The sequence below is a fragment of the Vanacampus margaritifer genome, chromosome 6, assembly GCF_051991255.1.
Source record: "Vanacampus margaritifer isolate UIUO_Vmar chromosome 6, RoL_Vmar_1.0, whole genome shotgun sequence".
Classification (NCBI taxonomy): domain Eukaryota; kingdom Metazoa; phylum Chordata; class Actinopteri; order Syngnathiformes; family Syngnathidae; genus Vanacampus; species Vanacampus margaritifer.
The window spans coordinates 29,294,478-29,305,530 of NC_135437.1; the positions used below are offsets into that span (position 1 = coordinate 29,294,478).

The 11,053-nt window shown below is 41.7% G+C and overlaps 1 protein-coding gene across 7 annotated transcripts in view; it reads left to right on the forward strand.

The window, feature by feature from the left end:
- LOC144053434 (CUGBP Elav-like family member 2) overlaps positions 1-10,917 on the forward strand; it is a 37,831-nt gene extending 26,914 nt beyond the window's left edge. For 3 of the 7 annotated variants that reach the window (XM_077567881.1, XM_077567884.1, XM_077567883.1), the window contains exons 7-14: positions 1,292-1,453; positions 2,410-2,470; positions 2,662-2,874; positions 4,002-4,124; positions 4,503-4,679; positions 4,782-4,928; positions 5,868-6,058; positions 7,733-10,917. In XM_077567881.1, the coding sequence (XP_077424007.1) occupies positions 1,292-1,453; positions 2,410-2,470; positions 2,662-2,874; positions 4,002-4,124; positions 4,503-4,679; positions 4,782-4,928; positions 5,868-5,995 (1,011 nt within the window). In that variant the 3' untranslated portion in view covers positions 5,996-6,058; positions 7,733-10,917. The remainder of the gene's footprint in view (positions 1-1,291; positions 1,454-2,409; positions 2,471-2,661; positions 2,875-4,001; positions 4,125-4,502; positions 4,680-4,781; positions 4,929-5,867; positions 6,059-7,732) is intronic. The other 4 variants (XM_077567886.1, XM_077567887.1, XM_077567882.1 and 1 more) reach the window with 3 other exon arrangements.
- The last annotated feature ends 136 nt before the right edge of the window (positions 10,918-11,053 follow it).

Below are 11,053 nucleotides of genomic sequence, written 5' to 3' on the forward strand. Positions count from 1 at the left end.
GTATTTTGATGAATATCGTATTGGCCTCTCTTTTTTTTTTTTTTATCTGACGGTTGATAAAAAGTACATCTAAAATTATTTTTATCTCAGGGAACTCTATTAAAATTTTGAGTTAGCTTCATAAGAGCCCTGGGAATCTTCTGAAACGTTTGCTTTTGTTGGATATTAAAACAAAGAAATGTGAAGTTAAAAAAGTCAAGTATTTTTTTATTTTGAAAAAAATTCTTCTTCTTATTATTATATATTCTAATATTTGTTTTAGTATAAAAGGATGTCTATTGTCTAATTTCTACATTTTGAAAAGTCTGAAAAATTGTTCAATAAACATGCTTTAAGATGTTACAACAAAGTCAAGATTGCCATTGATTTGTATTTAAAGAAATGTTGACGCTGATATCCCCCCCGTCCCCCGACAAAAAATGAATAGCGGCCTCCTTGACACTGACCTGAAAAAAACATATCGGTCTATCCTTAATAAGAAAATGTTTGGATTACTTTGCACATGACTGCTGAATTGTCAGCAAGATGAGCATTGTTTTGAGAATTCGGAGCCTGACCCGAGTCCACAGCGGTGTATCGTTTGAAAGCAAGCCAACGTGAAGCACCAGTTCCTTGTCCTCTCATAGCCGCGAGAGTCTTGCAAGTGGGGCGGCAATCATTTGACAGCGAGTAAATCGGATGCTCCACCCACGAGCGAGTTCAATCATCGGCCCCGGCAAACGGTCTCTCTCGTCCTACTAAGATTGAAATTGGTCCCGGGTCGGCGTGGGACCGAAAGCCGTTTTCCCTTTCCAGTGCGCTCCCTGGTTGGCTCTCCACTCTGAAAAAGGCTTTGCAGCGCATGTCGTTGTCTCCTCGTGCATCTGTGCGAGCCGTTGTGTGCTGTGCCGTTGTCTGTTTGTCCAGACCGTTGATTGTATCGCACTCTCCCGTCAGCGTCTGCTGCCATTTGCTTGTTTTGATTTGACATCACTGTCTTCATGTGTCGTCTGTGGACTCCACTCGGGGCCCAAAGAGCTTCACTTGTCTGCAGCGTCGTCCCGTGCCCTCTCTGGAATGTGACCCGGCTCGGCTATGCATGGCACATGTCCTCTGTGTGTTAGCTTTCATATGAATGCAGCGGCCATAAAAAAAAAAAAAAAAAAAGAAACTTAAGACTGCGACGATGACGACACCCCTCCCCACCTTTCGACCCTGATTTGGTTTTGATTTCTTGAAGCAAATTCCTCCCCGATTTTCCTGCTTGTTTTCCGTGCGCCTCTAAAGCCCTTGAATGTTGCTGTCGCTTCAGGGCTGCTCCTCACCTCTGGTGGTGAAGTTTGCCGACACGCAGCGGGATAAAGAGCAGCGGCGTCTGCAGCAGCAACTGGTGCAGCAGATCCAGCAGCTCAACAGCGCCTCCACCTGGGGGAACCTGGCCGGATTGGGAAGCCTCACACCTCAGTACCTGGCGGTAAGTGGCCGTCTACGGCACACAAGTCATACTCAAAAGCCCGACGTTATTACATGTGGCCCACCAGAGATAAACTGTCTTTAAAATTAGCATATTTACTAGATTATACAGTGAAACCCTTTTTTATTGCAGCCGCCCACTGCAGCTGAAAATCTGCGATAATAGTCCATTTACAAGCTTTAAAAAAAAAAAAAAAAAAAGATTTACTCCTCCAACATTCTTTGAACACATTTGGATTCATGAAAACACACTTAGACTCATCAAAAGGTACTTTTTAAAGTCTTTGTTATTGTCTTAGCTAGTTGGCGTTTACTGTCAAGCTGACCCAGAACAACAACAACAAAGTCAACCAAACCATACAATAAAATTACACTAGCTTAATGCTAACTTGCGATGCGAAAATTAGCATAGGTGTTACGGTATTTATAAACCTTAAAATGTAACGTTACCACACTGGCAGCATTACATGCAACAAGAGAATTAAATATTGTATATTCTGACACCAAAATGTTGAACCAAAGCATCATTGACACTTGCATGTTGTACAGCGAATGCTTTTTTCTCTCTGTATTTATTGCTTTAAAACAAGGGTCTCAAATTATGCGGGGGGCCGCTGGCGATTAATGTCTGGGTTTCTCTGGGTCGCATTAAGTATTTTCACAAAAAAGGGGTTCAACTACAGGCATAATTCAGTTTGTAATACTGCCAATGTTTTGAGATTTTTGACATTAAACATGGAAGATAAATCTGAGTTTTCGCTCGCTGGACAAGACACGGGACGGTTGCATGACACCCGTTTCATCTTCAAGCAGCCGGCGTGAGCCGGTAACATGAAGAGCCCACCATCTATTTATGTTCCGCTCCCGCCTTCAAGTCGCCGAGTGCCATCAAATGCAACCTTTGCGCCACCTCCGCATGAAACTAACGGCGCCTTTCCAATTCCATTCCTCCCCCAGTTGCTGCAGCAGGCCGCTTCCACGAGCAACCAGAGCAGTTTCAACAGCATTCAGAGGCTCGGTGAGTCGACTCGTCGGTGCAGGAATCGACCTTGACAAGATGGACGTGCTTGCACGCCCAAATGACTCATTGGGCTCAGTCCGGCAAAATGCTTCCATTTCACTCTTTTTTCCTTTTTTTCTTTTTTCTTTTTTTTTTAATGAAAATGTTCATTGGAACTCTCAAAGAAATGACGTCACTGCTCTTTCTAGGGGTGAATCCCATCCAGCTGCAGAATTTGGCCACGTTAGCCGCTGCGGCGGCGGCAGCGCAAAGTTCTGCCAGTCCCACCTCCTCCAGTGGCCTGTCGGCCGCCACCAGTGCGCTCGGAGCTCTGGCCAGTCCAGGTGATTTCCTCGCAGCATGTTCGGTCAACACCTGCCAGCCTGCTGCCGGAGCAAATGGAAGTCTGCAATCATTTCTTGGTGGGGGGACAGTTTTTACGCCCTCTCACTTTCTTGAAACTCGGGGTGTCAACATTTAGTGCATTCATTTTCAGTTCATTTCAAGTTCCTTTATAACCACTCATTTTTTGAACACGCGATTAATGACCGCTCTTTGGAATTGAAACTGGGGCAGTTCCAGTCGTGATGCACCAAACACGTCCACGTCAATATTTAGTAGTAATAATAATGCATATATTTGTGGAGACTGGGGTCAAGTTGTATTTTTTAATTTTAAAAAAGTGACTTGCTGTTAAAGATTAGAAAGCTCCTCATATAAGAAAAACGTCTTACAAATGCAATTATGCCATCTAGTGGCAAAAAAATGACCTTACCAGAAAATCAATATCTCACTCGTTATTTACAGTAGAAAAACATATTTTATTGTACATTCCCAACAGATATAACATTTGCAATTAATCGTGAGGTAACGATTGAAGTTATGCGTTTGATTACGATTTAAAAATGTAATCGCATGACACCCCCTACACACTTCAACTTTTTAAAACACACTTTTCAATATCCCTTAGCAGCTGTTGTCGAAACGCTCACTCACACCAATCAAGAGGCAACGCGTACTTGCTTTAAGATATTTAGTTTAAAAAAAAAAAATGTTGATGACAGAAAAACAAATTTAATTTAATTTTTACATAAGAATTTACAAATCAAACAATTATCTAGGAAGTGACCTTTATAAAAAATAAAAGGTAGGAACTGGCCTGATGTTTCAGTTCAACAAATTAGTTTCGCTTTTTGTCTACCAAAATAAATGTCCTTTTCTACTATATTCCAATGTATTGAAATGTATCTCTGGTTGTACCTAATCAAGTGTCCAGTCAGTGGTTGTAAATAACCAACCACACGGCGCTCTGCTGCTCTTTATGTTGCGCAGTCTGCTTAAAAGGAGCTATTAAAATGAATTCTATTCAAATGAATCAACCGCGTACAATTTTCACAAGCACGCCATCAAGTTGTGTAAACATATACAGTGGACGCAGAAGGCGCTCTGCTTTCCCCATATTGTATGGATACATGTTTGTGGCGTTGCACCCCCGTGTTGAATCCGTATGTTGTGTTCCTCCCCCCCCCCCCCCCCCTTCCTTCACCAGCCGGCTCAACAGCGAGTGCCAGTGCCGCCATGAACACGTTGGCATCTCTGGGCACCCTGCAGGGCCTCACTGGGGCCTCCGTTGGCCTCAACAACCTCAACGCTCTCACCAGCGGCGTTGGCGGTAAGGATGGCTCAAGTGGCAATTTACTTCATTACTTAATTCGTTATTATGAGTTTATTTTTTAGTTATTTATTATTATTGATTTATTTGTTTTAGTTTATTATTACTTAATTGTACTTACACAGTTAAAAAGTAAATGTTTTTTTTTATACTGCTTATAAACAATATCAGATTTTTTTTCTTCTTTTCTTTCACGTTAGCTCAACCTTTAGACTTCTTAGTGTCCCACATCACTTTGCTAACATTTAGAACCGAATAACAAAAACAAATCCTTGTATGTAGGTGTGTAACAAAAGCAGTTTGAAGCGTAAAATCGTTTTTGGATGTCTTAATTGTCTTCATTTGGTGACGTCGGTGGTGGTGTCTTATGCGGTGCAGGGATGGGGGCCCTGAACGGAGGCCTGGGCTCGTCCATGGCCAACGGTTCGGCGGCCAGCTCCATGGATGCGCTGACCCAGGCCTACTCGGGGATGCAGCAGTACACGGCCTCGGCGCTGCCCTCCCTCTACCCGCAGCCGCTCCTGCAGCAGAGCATCCCCGGACACCAGAAGGAAGGTAAGCTCCAGGCGACGAAATCGCGCCCGACCGCCAATACCTCGCACTTTTTGACACTCCGTCATCTAACGTGAGATGCCGTTTTGTTTTCCCAAAATGGAGTAGGGCCAGAGGGCGCCAACCTGTTCATCTACCACCTGCCGCAGGAGTTTGGGGACCAGGACCTTCTGCAGATGTTCATGCCCTTCGGGAACGTGGTGTCGGCCAAAGTGTTCATCGACAAACAGACCAATCTGAGCAAGTGCTTTGGTAAGTGCCCCGGCGCCCCCTGCTGGCCACCAGACAGATTATTATTATTATTTTTATTTTTTTTTTTAAAGCTGATGCTGATTGCAGATAGCCTGGACTTTGTTTAGGCTTCACGGTCCTTTTGAATGTTTGCACGTGACTCAAGTGAAGGAAATTTTGTTTTCTTCTCAATCCCATTCGTCAGATTACCTCCCAATTTCATTTTGTCAGGTTTAAGATAATGCTAATATTAATAATTTTAGTTTGTTCAAGGTTTGTCATTTCTTTGTTAGTTTTTGCCTAATTGAACCCCCCCCCCCAATTTTTTTTTTTTAAACTTTGTCTTTCTTTTTAACCCAAATTTGAGTCACTAACCTAATGCCTATTTGCCTGACTCATTTTTATTTTTATTATTTATATATATTTTATTATGATATATATTATTATTTCATATAATTATATTTACATTTTGTTGATTTTATTTATTAAAAAAAATATATTTAGTTTTAAATTATTATTATGATTTTGTATTTGTTAGATTTTTTTTTGCTCTGGTTTTGGTCGTTGTTTTACAATATTTTTGCCAATTTTTGTAACGCCATATTTTTGTCAAAATGTTGTGATCATTTGTTTTTGACAGATTTTTGTAATTTTGTCATCTTTGCAAAATACTTTTGTAATTTTTTTGGGGGGGGGGTAGTTTTTAAATAAAAATACTTTTTAATCATTGTTGCAGCTTCCCCCCCCCCCCCATTATATTTGTCAGACTTACCCACGGATTTTTCTCTTTTTTTTTTTACCAAAACTTTTTCTTTCGTTTTTTTGACATGTATTTCTTTGGTTTTGAGGGCATTGAGTCCCTCGCAGCTGGATTTTAGAAATATGTACACATTTGACATGGGACTTGATGAATGAACGATCTGACGTTGTCGCTCCCCGCGTGTGCGTGTTTGTCCTCAGGGTTCGTCAGCTACGACAATCCCGTCTCGGCGCAAGCTGCCATCCAAGCTATGAACGGCTTTCAGATTGGAATGAAGCGGCTGAAGGTTCAGCTGAAGCGTTCCAAGAACGACAGCAAGCCCTACTGATCCTCGCCTCCGACCCCCTCCCCTCCCCCACCCCTCCCCAGCTCTAATGCTAGCAATGCTAGGGTAAGTTTGCCCTCCGGCCAGTCACAACAGCACAGACTCAGGGGGGGGCGGAGAAAGGAGCCCTGTGGCTTTCCTTCAAACAAAACAAGTTTGCAATGATCTTTTCACGTCTACTGTATTTCATTCCTGCTGTTTTATCTTAAATATTTTAATGTATGATTATTTATGACTATCACTGGAGTCGGAGTTGTCGCTGGAGGGAACTAGCGTAGAGCGTCGGGTGTTTTCTTTCTCTTTTCTTTATTTGTCTTCCCATGCCTCTTTTTTTTTTTTTTTTTTTTTTTTTTTTGCTTCCATTGCCTTGACGAGTTGATTTAAGGATGACGTGGGTTTCAAGGGCCAAAGCCGCGACTGCCAAGTCCTCTCAGCGTGTTTCTTTGCGTACACGAGTCCGTCTCATCGTTTGTTGTCTGTCCGTCCGTCCCTCTGTCTGTCCGTCTATTATTAACACCCTCCTGCAGTCATTCCATCCATCCAGATGGATCTTTTCGGTGCCAAGCATGTCGGGAGTCCATTTTTGTCACTTCCTCCAGTCCATGTTTTGTTTCTGTGTTGTCGGCGGAAGGCGTCGTGGACGTGTCTCGTTGACCTTTGAACTGTCTGTTGCTGCGCTCTGTCAGGGTTCCCCCAAAAACATGAAATGTGGCTTTGCACAAAGACACTCGCAGCAACTTTCTGGCACTCTTCCAGTCGCTCTCTTGTAATCTCCAAGTCCAATTTGCAGCTCTACAATAGATTATGATATTGATGCTTCCATTAATACATGAAGGCTTTTTTTTTTTGTGTGTGTGTGCAAAATCTTTATTTTTGTTTTGTTGTTTCTAACCTTTATTATTATTTCAGGTACTTTTTATTCTCCACATTGTTTTGCCGTGCAAAAACTCCCACACGATGCTTCCCATTTCCTGGGAATGAATATCATTTCTTTTTTTATTTTTACATTTATCATTCAACTCCAATGAATGATTTGTCATTTTCACGTCATTTATCTTTCAATGAACTTCATAAGCGTAGCGCATGCATTCAACGATTAGCATTCCGCTTTCCCACGCAATTTCGACACAAATTGCACTTTGTCTGTGACATTTTAATTTGTTTTAATTGGCTACCAAAGAAAGTAGCCGTCATTGTAATATTGAATATTGAATGTTGGAGGTCAGAGTGCTGAAAGCAAAACTGTACACATTTAAAGCTGCTCAATGTAGAAATTTGCCCCCAAATATTTTTCCAATAGTCTGGACTCGAATTTGAATTAGGGCTGTGCTATTAATTACAATTTCAATTGTAACACTCCACAATTACAAAATTGGCATAACTGAAAACAAAAATGAAAGATTATTAATACTGATTTTGAGTTGATATATTACTTGATGGTTTGCGATTTAATTGTTGCAGCTCACATTTGAACAATCCAAAGTGTCCAGAAATTTCGTGCCTCGTCGACGACCACCAAATTAGCTTCCAGCCTTTCTGTCTGGGCAATGGGCGGCCATTTTGTTTTGGGTGGAACCCGGCTGTGTGTTGATTGTTGTTTTTTGTGCCTCATGGCTAAAACGATTCTTGTGCCGTGGCCCTAACTTTCTTCTCTTTGTCCTCTTTCCTCTCTCTCTCTCTCTCTCTCTCTCTCTCTCTCTGTCTGTCTCTTGTGTTTTTATTCCCTTGTTTTATTTTTAGAACAAATCTCCATGCCTGTTTGCTCATCATTAGCCTAGCATGTCTTCATGATGTTGCAAGGCAAAAGGCGCGCTCCCCGCTGGCCTCCTCCTCCTCCTCCTCCTCATCCTCACCACCACCATTGTCTGTGATGTCTCTCTAAGCTCGCCTGACCAATTCCTGGCCCCGCCCACTTAGCTCAACCTGACTTGTCTCCGCATGCGTGTTCATCATTTGTGTTTTTGTTGTGTTTGGAAATGTGACGAGATGGGAGAGAGGTCAAGCAAAAGTAATGTGAAAACGTACCTACGTTCAAATATTTTTGTTTTATTTTTTGCGAATGTTTTAAAAACCTGTGGGATTTCTTATTTTAGCTTTTTGTTGCCTTTTTTTGTTTTGTTTGTTTCTTTACATTTCTTTGTATTACCTCTCTCGGTAAGGTTACTTACATACAGGGATTGGCACGCCAGCTGTGCTATTTGGTGCCATTAGCAATATGTTTGGCTTGGAAACCACTTTCTTTCTTTCTTCTTTTTTTGTCCCTGACCATTTAAAAAAAAAAAAAAACGCCGGCGCTCTTGAACGAGAGAGTCTACATTTAGTGGGCAGTGTGAAGATTTTTTCCCCCCCTTTTGTTCTCCATTAAGGCTATTTAAAACTAGATTTTGTTTTCATTTCCACAATTATTCAGTGTAATGTTTGTTTGTTTTTTTAAACCTACCAATGGCACAATAAAAGGTACATTTGCTCAGTTTGGAGAAATGACTACCTACACGAGTCAACTTTTTTAGAACTGATTCACAAATAGACAATCTGTGGTTTAAATGCACACTTAGATTACCTATATTTTATACCATTGAATCTATAGAGGTCTAACTAACAGAACCCAGGCAAAAACGTTGGGTTTTTTGTAGATTTATGTTGTAATGTCATCTGTGTTGGGAAGGGGGGGTGGGGGGGGGGCTGTAGTAAAAACAAAAATCAGTTTAACAGTCATTTTGACAAAATTAAAACCACACTTGAAGTTGAAAATTCCTCTGCATTCATGAGAATATTTTTTTTTTTTAGGATGACTTGGTACGTCTTGTTGATTTTTCTGTGAAATGAATTTTTTGTTTTCGTGAGTGTGGCTGCTTTTCACTGTTTTGCGATGCCTCGTGTGATTTACAATGTTTGTTAATCAAGCAGATGCCAGACAATGTCTTTTTGTTTTCTTGTCAGTGTCAAAAGTTTGGAAGTTGCGCACACGCACGCACGCACGCACGCACGCACGCACGCACGCATGCATGCAGTTTGTGCGCTCACCAATGTGGGAGCCCCTGAAGACGAGACCACTCGGGCGGGCAAGCGTTTAGTTTGTTTTTTCAAGCCACAAGTCCCACCACAACGGTGTTGGTTTACAAATACATTCCACTGTTTCCACGCAGAGTTTACACTTGCCCAAAGGGTGATTTTTGTTTTGTTTTATTGTACCACACCAAAAGAACCACTTACATAGGCGCCCCCCCCCCCCCCCTCCTCCACCCCACCTGCAAATTGTTTGCGCTAATGAGTTGCCAACTCAGGGTTTTTCTTTGATGTGTGAGGGGGGGAAATTACGACACATGTACAGCGCTTTGTTTTCTTTTCTTTTTTTTTTTTTTGGTCACATTGTCTGCAAACACCCCCAAAGTGAACAAGACCCCCCCACCCTGCCCCCTCTCTGCCTCGGCCCCCTTACTCAATTTGGGAAAAAAGTGCACAAAATGGGTGTCGTCTTGTGAAGGAGCACTAAGCACAAATATGGGAGCTTTTCTTGTTTGGGGCAACAAGTAGTGTACGTGTGTGTATGTAAATCCCAAGTTTTTCTTTGGAATGCTTTTTACAGTGTTTTTCTATCTCTATATAATGCAATACAATAATGAAAGTGCCATACACGTCTAGAAAACTGCCTACACATCCTTATCAGGCCTTGGTTAGATTGCTGCACTTCGCCTTTTTTGTGTCACTTGCTTAAACGGCACCCCCTACCCAAAACGATGTGTGTCAATTAGTACCCGTGTATTGTGACGTGAAGCATATGTAGATAAACAAAACACCCCCTCGTATATATCCAAATATGATATTTGAAGGTGTGAGTGGATGCACTGGAACACTTTGCGACACCACGTGGACTTGATTTGACGTTTCCAAGAACCACTTTGTTAGTCAAGCATCGTGTTACGTCTGTGTGTGTGCGTGCGGTGAAGTGTTTAGCGATGGTGAACCTCACGGCAAAAGAAAAAGACAAAAAAAGCACAATGTACAGTCAGTCTCACTTCAGGGGCTTCCATCACCAAATTCCAGCTCCCAACAATCACTCACGTCTTGGGATTGAAAAATAAGTGCTTTGTTTTGGGACAAGTGTGGTAGCTTTGCATCCTCTTTAGATATCGTGGTCACCAAATAAGACACATACAAGTATATTATTTCCTCGTCTGATAAGCGGTAATTTTAATAGATGTGTTCCTTTTTGTTTTTTTATCTCGATTAAAAAGCCAAAGTGGGTGCATCTCGATGTGATTTTCTGTTTACTTGGTGAACGAGGGTGGGATTTGAAAAAGGAAGGAAGAAAAACAGAAAAAAAAAATCAATCCGAGGCTTTTTCCGATTTCTACTACTGGTTGTTCATAATGTCTTTTGTACCAGTGACGCTTTTTATATTGGAAATTAAAAGAAAAGAAATCTAAATTGTCTGGCCTCTCAATGTGGCCTCCTCGCCTTGACCAGGTCTTTTTTTTGCTTGTTGCTGTCAAGCTATTATTATTATTACTATCATCATTTTGTGTCTTCAAAACAAACAAAAAAAGGACAAAAAAAAGTTGCCTGGTTTTGACTTTACTCTCCTCAGTTAGTGAATCCGTTTCTGGGGGGGGGGGGTTGGGATCCTCTAAATGGTGGTAAGTTTCATGTTAGTATTTGTGCTGTCATCTGGATTTTTTGACAAACGTGTGTGGATAATTGTCTTAGTTTAAGAGTTAACTGTTTAGTTTGAGCCTTGCTTTTTCTTCTTTAATCTGTGTAGATTCTTTATTTTGTGTGTTCTCGTTTTTGTTTATATTTTCCTTCCCCCCCATAGCAGAGTGTGTAGACGAAAAACTCTGTTGTTCTTTTTGGTGGATGTTTGTTCATATGTGGTGTGTTTCTTTGCCTCTGTCTCCAGATTAAACCATTTCCCCTAATATGGACGGCGTCTTTGTGTGTGCTGTTTGTTCAGTGGCGTACAAACATTACAAAACGACCCCCACGCCCGCCCGCCCGCCCGCCCCCCTGTGTGTGTGCGTGATTGTGCCATGTTTTGCAAACCCGTGTCACCTCGCTGTG